The sequence below is a fragment of the Rhododendron vialii genome, chromosome 4a (assembly GCF_030253575.1).
Source record: "Rhododendron vialii isolate Sample 1 chromosome 4a, ASM3025357v1".
NCBI lineage: Eukaryota > Viridiplantae > Streptophyta > Magnoliopsida > Ericales > Ericaceae > Rhododendron > Rhododendron vialii.
In genome coordinates this window covers 26,853,721-26,867,541 of record NC_080560.1, presented here as the reverse complement: position 1 = coordinate 26,867,541, position 13,821 = coordinate 26,853,721, and the positions used below count along the sequence as shown (strand labels likewise).

Below are 13,821 nucleotides of genomic sequence, written 5' to 3'. Positions count from 1 at the left end.
CCTCAGATTCATGAACTACTCTATGAGATACATGAATCACAAAAGACTTTTGAACTGAATTCATGTACATGAACCATGTGTGCGAATCTACTTAAAAGACTCAACCCTTAGACTCCACACACACACACCAAGATACAAAATATATGTACCTTGAACATACATCGAACACACATAGACTCTTAAATTATCGCACATGAATCTCTATTAACGATGTATGTACCTATCTTAAATTAATCCCAACATTGTTCGCCTTTGAAATTGTTTGAGATTTTTGATGTATGATGAAAGGTAGTTGTAGTTCACTTCGTTACTATTTTATGGAAGGTTAGTTTATTTGTTCTTTGTGTTTCTGCTATTTAGGCACTCAGAAGTAGATGGTGCAACAGCGGCTGCTGGGGGCCATGCACATCATCAGGTTTCCATATTGGACAGTAGTTGAACCCATAATTCAGTTAATCTGATTTTTAAATGCTTTTTGTTTATTGTCTGTGGTATGCAGGGCTTAGTTGTCTCCGAAGAAGAGATCCAAAAACTTGTAGCAATGGGATTCGAAAGGGTAAAATTTCTACCTGAATCTTGCATTGCTTTAGATGGGTTTCCTTAAAATGTCTTGACTTCTTGGTTTCCCATTTCGTGTTAAATTTTGATAATATATTGGAAAAATGATATTACTGCGTTGTTATGAGAAAGATCAGTGGGACCATGTCCTGATGCTTTTATATATATCTCTATCAAAGTGTTTTGGTGGGAATTTAGACAACAGACCTTGTATTGTTCCCAGACACAGGTAGAAGTGGCAGTGGCTGCTGCTGATGGGGATTTTAATGTGGCGGTGGAAATTCTTATGGCGCAACTGGTGTGTATTTGACACTAATTTGTCATCTGGTACTCATGGTGATAGGTTCTGATTGATTGGGTTACATTTTTGGGATTTTGACAGGGTTAAATACGAAGACTGCTCTACCATTCGTGTAGATCACCGTACTTAATGGTTCATCTGTCTCCTATTGTGCCTATGTGGCTAAATTCTTTCGCGTGTGGGTCTAGTACTATTATATACTTTGGCAACCAGTTTAACGCATTTGATGTTTTTTGATTTTGTCTTTTATTAACTTGTGAGGCACGAATTTCCTTAATAGGAAAAGCAGATGGTTCTACAATAGGCAAGAAAAGAAAAGAAACCAGATGCTTTGTTTACCTATCTTGCAATTCTTATACGGGAATTTGTTCTAATTGATAAGCTTCCAGTGATGCATGATTTAGTATAAGCCTACTTTGAGCATGCATTCTCATAGATAACTGGAAATTTTTGACAGGTTTTGGTATGCGCATGAAATTATAAACAGATATGGAAGGTTTTCAAAATAATGTGAGTAGACTTATTGGCATGTTGAAAGAGTACTAGATGGCGTTTCTTATGCAATGGAAATGAATATATTTTTGTCACTAAATAACAAATATTTACTTTGGTTTAACGAAACAAAGTTAGTAATATTTTATGCATTTGTGTTCTTAAACTATCTAAACCTTTGAACTAGAGCCAATTTTTAATCTTTAGTCGCTGAATAGTTGTTAAAGATCTTAGATAGTTTCTTAATGTTATTTTTCTCCAAACGTGGCAGGAATGTTGAGAATGATGTGCATATAAACTTGTATATCTATGAGAATTAGAGACTAATCTTTTTCTATTTTTTAGATGACGAGCTATTTGGAATCTATGGCTTTGATTATGCCAGAGTACAAGAGGTGTTTTTTTAATCGGCATTGAAAATTTCATTGTTATTATGATATATGGCATAAGAGAGAGCTTCAAAGAGAGAAACTCTTGTAGTACTGCTACTTGCAAAGCTAACACTAAGTCACATAATTTGAGTGCGTAATCGGGTGCGGGGGCGCGAGCGTGAAAATGTCTTTGAAACTCGTCTCAATGTACTAAAATTTGTGAGAGCGAGGATTGATAGTGTGAGCATAGTACATAATTTAGAACGGGAGCAGGAGACATTGTAGACACTTCAATTTGGCCTAACGATTATCTGAAGTATCACATTGGGGACCATCCCGATGATGAATAGATATATGTGATTGCTGATTGACTTCTTATAAACCTATGGACTTTCAATGAGTACTTTTAGGCACTTAGAGGACCTAATTCAGATTCAAATAACCTTTCAGACAAATACATTATTCTAGGAAAATCCATCTGTCGGTCGCAATATCTTTCTTATAGCCTCGACTTCATTCTTTTACCTGTGAAAGATGTTATTTGAAAACCTCCCTAAGAGATCGATCCCTCTCCTGCAAGAACAATCCTTCTTTTGTCATACCCTAGGAGGAAAGAAAAAGAAAAGTAGAAAGGCCTAAGCCAAATGGCTACAAGGTCTGAAAAATAATACAACCGGATGTTTCCGACCCATCTAAGAAGAGGGGAAGGAAACAAATGGACAAAGGTCAGGCAAAAGCCAGGTAAAAAAAGATAAAGGCCAAGCCTATTGTTGACAGTCCATCTAAGAAGGGGGAATGGGAACCATAGGATCTGGCAATGTGCTGATGATGCCGAGGTGATAATCTGGACATGTAACTTCATACAACTTCAGAGCAAATAATAGAATTGCTATACAATACCTAACTGACAACCCATGAGTGAATTGCCAATAGGGAGCCCAACAATGCTGAACTCACTTCTGGAAAATAACTCACCACATCTGCCACTGAAGGAAGTTTCAAAACCGTGACTCTTGAAATGGTGATAACTCTAGTGTCACATGAAACGCCAAAAGTCATCCAGCAATACCATGAGCACTCTCAATTAACTATTATCCACTCCCAAAATCTATAAATAACCTATAAATAGCCGCCCTCAAATGCTGAAGATTGACTGACGGAGACCATCCGCAAGTGTCCAAGGACATCCCCCAAGGATAGACAATAAAATTATACAAAATACCAACACCTACAGCCCCTACGGATAATATAAAAACCACATAAACCACCTTTGTTACAATCAATTGCCCAAGTGACAACCAATGGACCATTGCTGCACCTGGACCTTTGTTTCCAGACATTCCACCTAAGATTAATCCTCATAATGAACATTGAATGAAATGGAAGAGCTTGTAGACCGAACTAAACCATTATACGCAAACTGCAAGATGCTGAGATGAAAATCTGGCAATGTGAAAGCGATGCACACATCTGGAAATTTAAAGGGAATGCTGAGAGGATAATCTTGTCATGCACAACATTGCTGTCACTGCGATGGTTACAGCCATTACCCAACATGACATGCAAAATTTTGTAGGTTACAGCCATTACCCAACAGGTCAACTATAATAAGGATACCACACTTTCAACAGGAGACTAATATAGAGATAGAGATAAAATAACAATAACAATAACAATGCCCTTTTGCATTTTGGTGCCCACACCACAAAGACTCACATCTCCCACTCTTCTTTTCACTCGGATGCAAAAGGGCCAGGTTCCACCAACACCCTTGAAAGACTCACATCTCCCCTCTTATTTTAACCATTTTGTGCTCCTTTTCAAAGCCTATGTTTATTGTGATTATTTCCTTGTGCCTCTCTTCTCTCTCGATAAACTCTAGAATGTCTTTAGGAATTTCTTCCTCAAAAATAGGATTATCAGAATCCACACAATTAATCATAGGCAAAGTGAAGTACTCTAAATCCTCTTCCTCATTGCTAAAATCTTTAAAAGACATTGTGGAATCAAACTCAAAATAGATGCTATAACTCAGTGACTTGACTGGGCACCCTCGCTGCTAGACTCAATGGTTTGAAAAGACGAGATACTTGATTCAGACTGAATTGACTCAGAATCAGAATCGGAACTAGAACTAGAACTAGAGTCACCATATCTTATTTTGTATTTTAAAGCATATTCCACAGTCCAATTTGGGTAAGCCCCATTTGCAACATCCACAATTAGCTCGGAGCAATTTTTTCCTCACCAAGGTTGATCATTAGCACTTCTCTGTCGCCTTGATTCACACTTTCATTATTGTCACCATGCAGGTCTTGAAGGGCCTTCGGTCTACCACTACCGTTGCTTCCACCAATTGAACTTCCACCTCATCTTTATCACTATTGTCAATTTTTTGTATGCCAATGAATCCCCACCAATTACCAAACCTATCTGTAATGGGGTGAATCACCCTTATTTCAGTATTGGTGACCACATCATTAAAGAGTAGGTTTAGTGTTACTTCATCTAATGGGTCATTGTCAATAACTTCCTCTTTTGTTTTCAGGCTCCTTCTCTTCGTCTAGTGGCCAGAAATTGTTTGCAGGGGCTAAGGGATCATAAAAGTAAATAGGAACCTTGCGGAGCGCTCCTTCTTCAATTATTTATTCCACCTCTTCGTCATTAACTGTTCTTATGAACATGATGTGGTTTTCTTCAGGAATGACCATCTCGGGCTTCGGTTGATTTGCCAAGATTATATAATTGGACGGGTCGAAAGCCTTTTTGATGTTTTCTGCATAACCTTTGAAAGCGTTGACAGAGAGACTAAACGGGCCAGACAACTCAGTGACAATTTGAAAGTGCGAACCAAACATGAACAGTGATGCAGCCATTTTACTTGAAAAGTTTTCTTTAGTTAGATTACCCTCTTCCTTGGCTTTAAAGCTCCTAAAGTTAACCTGGATAAAAACTTTACGACACATATATACAAATGGGTGTGAGGAAGAACTTTAAAGATGGATGCAAGTGGATTCCTAACCTATAGGCTCCTGTCTTATTTTGATAAGTTCGATGGCTTTCTACCACATGTATGATTTGGGTGGTCTCATAGGTGCTCCGTTTTCAAATGGCGTCAATCCTTTCGCTAGCCCATCACAGGTGACAATTGGGTGATTCTTTTTAATATACCACAGGGATACAAGTGACCATGGAGCTTGCTGGAACCCCTAACATAGCCCGTGACATGCCAGGATATTAGGTGAACTCAACGAGGTTGCCTGGTTGATGCATATGATGAAAGAATGAAATAAATCAAATATTAATTTTATGTTAAATTTTCTAGTTATGGCTCTCACGTCCCTAGCAAAGTCGCCAAAACTGTGGACACCTCCCCGAAAGATATCCTCTATACTTGTTTCCTCTTTATAAATTGAAATCGTGGATATTCCTATGGTTAGGAACATCTCCACACGATAACGATCACTGCTTGATAGAGTTGCTACTTAGTTTATTAAAACTGAGAAAACAAATAGAGATTTCGCATACGGGAGCAAAAAGTATGATAAGGGGAAGGTATTAGGCACCCCTCTTAGCCCGGCACCAAGACCGGCCCATAATCCTTCAACGTACGACTAATGTTTGCTTTATTTAATTCAACAATTAAACTGATTATTACGCATCTAAATAGTTAGATAGGTGAGCCGGGACAGTAAATAAACCACATGCAATTTAAATAAACGAAAGCAGAAAGCTGTCTCAGCAAACGGATTCCTCGGCCAGCGAATGGATTACGTGGCCGTGAAATCCCATTGGTTTAATGTACCAGCCATGGGATTGAAGTCCTCGCCGGTGTTCTTCCTCACACAAGAATATGAACGATCACAACAGAAATCAGAAAAACAATGTTAAGAATTAAAACGCATATATTAAACCGAACCACAGGCTCCTGGGCCTCACCACCTTGATCCCTCAGTGCTCGATTGCTTCGAATTGAAGGTGATTGATTGAATTCCTTCTCAAAACCCTAAGAACTATGTTGGGTGCTTTGGGATTTGATTGCTCGGATTGCGGCTACTCATGGGGAGTTAGGCTTTTGTAGAAAATATAATGGGGATAATTTCTATAGAGTATTGGCTATTGTAATAGGGTATTGAACATGTATTTTGGAACACTAATGGCAGGGTATTTATAGGCATTGGATGACATCACTCCAGCCAATAGGAATGCACGGTTCAAATTGAAAGTATAGGGCAACTCTACCTCTTTATGGTAATCTCTTTCGTAGCCCCAAAGCCTCGTAAAGTGGTAGCTAGGGTTTGAGTTCGGATAAAACGAAGACAGAATATTCCAGAATCTGGGCAATATAATTTGGTAGCCGAGGAAACGATTCTCACAGGGAGATTTCAACCACCATATTCTACGGGTGAAAGAAAGAAGTAGTGGTTGTGAGATCGATCTAGCGGCCAACAAATCTATTTTACTTGAACACTATATTTCTATCTTAGAAGGCTATTTGGCTTTGGATTGGATCCTCTAAATGGCTAAAAGTACTCAATAAAGTCTTTCGAGTTACAAGAAATCAAGTCTTTCGGGTTACAAGAAATCAATCAACAATCACTTTATCCTGTTCATCATCGGGATGGTCCCCAAGGTGGGACTTAAAATACTCATTAGGCCAAATTGAGGTGTCTACACTAATGCATAGCAATAACAAGCCATTTGATATTTTTCTTTATAGATCAATACCTAGAATAACATAATTAATGGATCTCCATTTTACAGCTCGTTTAGTCTTTTCATTTGGATTTTGATAAATACTTTCTGATTAGAGTTCTCCAATCTTCAGTTATATCTAAAGCCATTACATCTATTTGGCTTTCATCCTTATCAATAGAGAAAGGTAAAAACCTTTTCTGGACTTTAATTATTTTTTCATTATAACCTATTGAAATTTTAACTCCAAAGGATATCTGAGCTATTTGATTGGCTTCAGCAACCTTAGTAACTCGCTGTGGGCACACGCCCCTAAAAATCTAATGTTTGTCAGGTGCATTCTTTTTGGAAAGCACGGCGAAACGCTTTGATTCAGAGTCACCACTTGGATTTTTGTGTAAGCCACTCAAGGAACCGAACTTTAAACATTTGCTACGTTGCTTGATTTTGAAAAGGCGTAGACTGGTCCGTCGTCACCTTGATATCTGAGGTTCGGAAGGCAGGTTACGAGAGGAGAAGGGTTTTAAGGCACCCCTCTCGCCCAATCCGGAGATCGGTCTCTACTCGGGCATTTTATAAAATATTTGCGCTTCTCTCTTATTAATCAATTTTTAGCCAATTATGGTGGGGAATAATTAAAGGGGATTAAAACTATAACATGTTTGCAGGATGTGATAGATGGCATGCTCGCTTATTGAAACAATTAGTATAGGATGAAAATAGAGAGTTTTTACCAAGGTGGTATACCTTTGTTTTTTTGAGTTTGGAAGGAGTTTGAGCTTGAACTTGTGGGATTGATGAATGGTGGATGAGTGAATGAGAATGTAGTATAAGTACGGAAGTTGTGTTGTTTGTTAACACCTTACTTTTGCAAGAAAAGGATGAACAATGAGGGCTAGGGTTTCTTAGCACTTGGCAAGATGGTAGCTTGGTAACCCTTTGAATGGGGAGAGAAGGGGGGTATATATAGGAGATATGGGGGGGTGTAACCAGCTACAAAGGGGCTGGTTAGCTTGGCACATAAGTCTCCCTTCATTAAATGAAGGGGGGAAATGTGATGGGTGGCATGTGAGAGGGGGAGGGAACATCCCCCTGCCAAAGATTGCTTCTCAGATGAATAACAGGGTTTGGGGGTGGCCCAAAAGTCCTATGAACGTGGTTATGTAAAGGTGATGGGACTAGCTTTGACCGGCGTACACCAGCTTTTGACCTGCTTACGCAAGTCCAAGCCTTGTCAACGGTCAAAGCTGACTGATGACTGACATGTAGTAGTGGACTAACGCACACTGGTGGAGGACCAGTGTATGCAAATAGGATTTGGCTGAGGCTTTTTTGGTTCTGGTTTAAGGGTTTTAGAAGAGTTTAATGGGGTTTAAACGCTCGAAGCTCAAACACACTAACATTCTCGGGGTGCTCTTGATCTGTTTCATCATCGGGGAATCAAATACCGTAAGTAAACTAATCTGAAAAGTCCAAAATAGGGTGTCTACAGTAGCCCCCCTTTGACAACACTTGGAGCACCACTGTCTTGGTACAAGTAACGTCAAAAGTTTCTAGACACCCTTCAAGGCTATCCAGAACAGAGCATACTAGCAAAGTAGACACGTAAACTTAAATAACCTGATTGGCGGATTGAATTGGACGAATGGACCATCGCTAGGGATAAAAATAGAATTGGACGGGACAGGCCGTTGCTTGCTGGAATTTGGACACGGGCTGCCGTTGTGGTGGACTCTCTTGGGGAATAATTAGTTGCGAACGGAAGATCGCTGCTGGGGATCAAACCTTCTTCAACACAAAGAACTCCAACAAATCACGGGTAGGTCACGTCAGGTAGGTTGAATTCCATCTGTTGGGAATCAGAACCAATCTCCTTATCAAAGACCATCCGAGACAGAGCAATAAGATTGCTGGAAAATGCACTAAAAGTTAGACCGATGTGGACTAGGACAGGCGGATGGCTGTTGTGGACCGATTGGATGGGCAGATCATCATTAAGTTGGACATATTGGCTATCGTTGATTTTGGATGGGCGGACCATCATTGAGTTAGACAGATTGGCTGTCGTTGATTATTGCTGGGTTCTGTTAGCCCAGGGTATCACTAACCTTTGATAAGAGCATGGATTGGTGCAACATGGACTGCTATTGGGAAGAATTTGATGTAGAAAACTGATTGAGCCTGAGGCCCAGAAACAACTTGCGTGCGCTAGTTGTTACTGGTGTACGTGGGTACGGGTGACAGGCCTGGGTTCAAACTCAGCCTAGACCCGACCCAAACCCTTTCTTCCCTCTTTTATTTCTAAAGACGAGAGGAAAACTGCCATACTGTGGTTTCAAAACTCCCCCTATCTTCCAAATTCTCTCTCTCTCTCTCACGAACTCTACTTCTCTCTCATATTCTCATCTTCTTTCTTACCACAAAACCCACACAATGTAGACATGGCGGAGACCGGTAGGGATAGCAATGGCAGTGGCAGTGATGAGGGGTTTCGGCCGAGGGACCAAGTCGAGACCACGAGGCCTCCAATCGATGATCAGATAGTGGAGGGAGCCTTAGTGAGCACCAGTGCAGAGGTATAGAGTGGTGGTGACGACAGCAATGGCCATGCACGGAAAGTTGATGAAGAAGATCAGCATACGCCGATGGAGGAAGGGCGTACGCTGTTGGTCTTTGAGGCTGTGGACCCATGGGTTCATCGCCTGGACTTGCGAAGTGTTGTAGAGGATGTTGTAATTATAGGTAGAGGCCTCGGTGTGGTCAGCGGTAGTGTCAGTAGCAGTGGTGGCGGTGTCATTCGGCCGGCGTCTCCGCCGAGGGACCCGACGAGGGGGAAAGGAGTGGTGACTGCGGAGGAGCCATCAGGAGTGGCACCGGTAGAGCAGGTTGAGTTTATACCAGCCGCGGGGTCTTCGGGGCACGTACCCATTACTCGTGGTGACTTTGCGGAGTTTATTGATAGGGAGGTGCTTGCCCGCTTACTACAAGAGAACCCCGCAGTGATTGCGGCGGTTCTGGCAGCCCGAGAAGAGAGACAGAGGCAGATTGAGTTGGCTCAGGAGGAGAGAGGTTGAGAGCCCAGGCTGAAAGGGCTAGGGCCGAGGAGCAGGCCTTTATGAGGGAGACCGAGATGGCCGAGAGGGCCCAGGAGGAGGCGACATGGGCGTAGGAGTCAGCGGTGGCACTGGCTAGGGCTAGGTTAGAGACAGTACGAGTCGAGTTTGTGGCGAAGACATACACGCTACCGGAGTTGCACATCTTTACTCCGTCAGCGCTGACTTGGGGTGAGGTATACTTTCAATTCCTGCTTTAGCTTCCATTTAAACTGTTGTATCAGAAACTGTTGCAACTGAATAAACCTGCGCTGTACTGACCAACCATGAATTGCATGATGTTTGAACCATTCAATAACTTAAACTTGAACTCGTCTTCAAACATAGTACCTTCGATACGATACACCTGACTCCACTTAGACTGCCTTGACGTTTGAATTTTGAACTCGAATCAACTATAAGTTGCTTTGAACTATTGAATTGATTGATAGAATGTCTTGAAATCAATTGATAATATGCCTTTGAAACTTGACTGGTGATGTAACTTGGATTGCATATGCATTAACACCTTTCCTTTGATTTGGTGTTTGTTTTGAACAGAGGAGAGTGGCCACTTCATGAGGGCATGGAGGAGCAGCGAGCTTGCTTGAGCTATACAGAGGACTGCCCGAGTGGGTACGACAGTTAGTTAATGCAACGGGTTTTGGCTAGTTCATCTCCACTTTAACGCCAGCAAAGAATGACCACACAGTGCTTATTACTTTGGCTGAGAGGTGGCACGATACGTCAAACACCTTTCATTTTCCGATTGGGGAGATGACAATGACCCCTTTGGACTTCGTGGCCATCACGGGCTTGAAGGTAGGAGGTGAGCCCATCCCGTTTGACTCGAAAATTCACAGAGACGAGGTGGCACTGAAGTGGTTTTTGGGACGGGTGCCTGACCGGGAGGAGGAAATGGTTAGGTACGAATAGTTCAAGGACTATCTGAAGAAAGTCCCGTCCACCTAGCAGGAGGAAGAGTAGATGGCGAGGGCCTACTTGCTGTATTTGTTTGGTGCCACCTTGTACCCAAACAAGCGCAGTAAGTTACACTTGTCCTACTTACCGGCCTTGCGGGACCTTAGTACGGCTTCTCGGAACGACTGAGGAGGAGCAACTTTAGGGGCGTGCTATGGTTTCATGGGAGAGTTCACAAGGTTCAAGAAGACGGTAGCCGGCTACTGGAGGGTATGGGAGGTATGATTTCAAACTTGTAGTTCAATTCCAATTCCTACTTGTACTTTTGAATTGCATAGACTGTCTTTTGACACTTTGATTGTTTGAAAACCTTGCAGCTGTGGGCTTATGAGGTGCTGAAGATGTACCCTCTGGAGAACAAGTGCCCTGATATGAGGACCCTCCCACGGGTGATGATCTGGGGGCTGTTGCACAAAGGCCAGAAGAAGCCAAAAGGGAGCCTCGCTTTTAGAGCCTACCTCGATGAGTTGTCGAGCACCCAAGTAAACAAGAATTATGCTAGTAGACTTGTGCCTTAAAATGCTTTAATGTTGTCATTGATGTCCTTTGTCTTGGCTTTTTGCATGTGTTGCAAGTGGAGTGGAATCCGTGGGGCGGCGTGGTGCCTGAGCCAGAGTTTATGGCGAGGAGCAGAGCGGTGACAGTGAGCCAATTGTTGTTGGAGTCGGCCTTTGGGTGGCAGTGGTACTTGGGCGACCGGGTGACACGTCAGTCACTTGGCTTGCTTGAGTTCCAAGTCCCTGGGCCACTTCCGCCTCGTGCTTCGCACACAGGTAGGTACACGCTCGCTGAGCTACAGCGATTTACTATTTCGGTGACAGACCTTTCTACCTTCCTGAGGCCATAGCGCGACTATGCTGTTTATCGGAGGCACCACTTGGCGGGGCCACTTGGAGTGATGACGCATCAGGCTGTTGTAGGCGAGGCCTTAGAGGCTGGCTTGGAGAGGCGCGGTGCGAGCTCGAGGCCGAGAGGTGGGTTAGCTCGCTCGAGGGAGAGGACTAGCCAGGCAGCGACAACTGGCTTGCCTTGGGTTTCTTGGACACTAGTGGTGCGCGATGCGCAAGGAGAGGCCGCTGTAGTTGAGTTCAAGCCAGCCAGAACAGAGCTTGCTTGGGTCGCAGGACCGATAAAATGTATTTTCAGCTTCTATCATTTCTTTGTACCATAATTGAACTGTATTATGAACTTTTCCCAAAAATGTATCTCAGGTGCTGGTAGAGTGGGTAAAGGAGGCTGTCCACCTAATGCTTGCCATGGAGAAGGAATTTCATAAGATAGCACGTGGCACTCCTCTGTGATTAAAGTACCCGATGGTGACTCTAGCTTCTATTTAGTCGACCGTCGTGTAGAGGCCTCAGGTATAACCCCCAAAACTTGTTCAATTCCTTTGGCTTTTGATGCTAGATAGCCTTGCTTTCAACATTTAACTATATACAATATGCACAATGTATACTAAAATGATTTAATGAATTAACAATGCAGGGACAAGCTAGGGCGGCTCTTAGGCTGAAGGCTTTACGGCCTCCTCTTCAGAAGAAAATGGCGAGCGCCTCTACCACCTCTGCCACAGCTCAGAGATAGACGAGCGCTTCATAGCTAGCGGCTAGCGTGCAGAGAGGTGCAGAGTGTGTAAGCCGCGAGGCGACGAGGTTTCAAATAAAGTTGAGGGAGAGGCCGCAACAGACAGGGCCAACTCAGAAGAAAAGAAAGGGAGCCACGACATCTCGGACTGCAGAGAGCGAGAGTGAGGAGGGAGATGAGGAAGAGGAAGAGGAGTGCTCGCCTTTCAGCAGCGGCTCCGATGACTCCACCGATGACCCTGGGTACAAGAGAGACCCGAGAGAGAGAGAAGACAACGACGAGGAGGAGGACGACGACGAGGGCTTTTTTTGACTACTAAGGGCTACCATTCAGCCTCATTCACCTTACTGTCATTTAGCTTTCTGGTTCGGGCCTGCGTGCCCACGTAGATAGACTTTCGAGAGCGGGCCAGCGTGCCCTAGGTTGACAATCGTAGCAGTAGCTCAGGGCCTGCGTGCCCTTTTTGACTTTTGGGCGGATGTGCCTTGCTGATATTGCTTTTGCCCAGGCCGTCGTGCCACGACCTTCATTATCCCACCTTTTGCTTTTTGGATATTGATATAGTAGTATATAAAAGTTGCATTTTCTGGTTTATTGAATTTCTTTTGACAAAGTCTAAAAGAACGTGCAAACCAATCGCTAATATCTAACTTGCATTTGACGAATGATCTGAGTCGACCAATAGACGCGTATGTATGTACAGGAGTGCGAAGCTTTTTGGGGAAGGTTCAGTTCATCAGCAGATTCATCGCCAAGTTAACTTTGACTTGCAAGCCGATGTTTCGTCTTCTAAAGAAAAATACTCTGTTTGTATGGACAGACAGGTGCCAAGCGGCTTTCACATCCATTCAGAAATACTTGCAGAATCCTTCGGTCCTCATGCCGCCGATCCCCGGGAAGCCATTGATACTTTATTTGTCTGTGAATCCTTCGTCTATGGGGTGTTTACTAGCTCAAGAAGGAGAAAAGGGCGTCGAGAAGGCCATTTATTACTTAAGTAAGAAGATGGTAGGATGTGAAGAACGCTACACAGCTCTGGAAAAGACTTGTTGGGCTCTTGTTTGGGCCTCTAAGAAGTTGAGACACTACATGCTGGCTTATCCAGTGAAGTTGATTTCTTGAATGGATCCTCTCAAGTATCTGTTTGAGAAGCTAGCACTTACTGGCAAGTTAGCACGTTGGTTGCTCTTATTGGCAGAGTTCGATCTTGAGTATGTTATGAGAAAATCTATTAAGGGACGAGCAGTTGCGGAATTCTTAGCCGATCATCCCGTTGATGGACCGGAGGACTCAGATTTTGTGTTCCCAGATGAGGAAGTGCTAATAGTTGTCGAAGGCGTGTGGACAATTTACTTTGATGGAGCAGCCAACCAGAAAGGATATGGGATCGGAGTACTGTTGTCTACACCTGATGGTTCTCATATTCCGCTTGCGTTCAAACTCAATTTCGATGTCACAAACAACCAAGCTGAATATGAGGCCTGTATTGTTGGTATGGAGGCCGCTCTTACCCTCGGTGTGGAAAAACTCGAGGTCATTGGTGATTCTAATCTCGCCGTATCTCAAGCCAACGGGGACTAGAAGGTTCACGAAGAAAAGTTGAAACCGTATCATTAGGACTTGGAAGATCTCATTCCTCATTTCAGTAAGGTTACTTTTACTCATATTCCCCGCTTGAAGAATCAATTTGCTCATGCCTTGGCAACCTTGGTTTCCATGGTCGAACTTCCTTTGGGTGTCAAACTCT

General features: G+C 43.1%; 1 protein-coding gene across 2 annotated transcripts in view; it reads left to right on the top strand.

Annotated features, from left to right (window-relative positions):
• Positions 1-1,197, top strand: part of LOC131322499 (rhomboid-like protein 15) — a 33,802-nt gene extending 32,605 nt beyond the window's left edge. The window contains exons 10-13 of one of the 2 annotated variants that reach the window (XM_058353846.1): positions 361-415; positions 500-556; positions 782-856; positions 941-1,197. In XM_058353846.1, coding sequence (XP_058209829.1) covers positions 361-415; positions 500-556; positions 782-856; positions 941-946 — 193 coding nt within the window. In that variant the 3' untranslated portion in view covers positions 947-1,197. Of the gene's footprint in view, positions 1-360; positions 416-499; positions 557-781; positions 886-940 lie in introns of both variants that reach the window. The other variant, XM_058353845.1, reaches the window with a different exon arrangement.
• Positions 1,198-13,821: the final 12,624 nt, after the last annotated feature.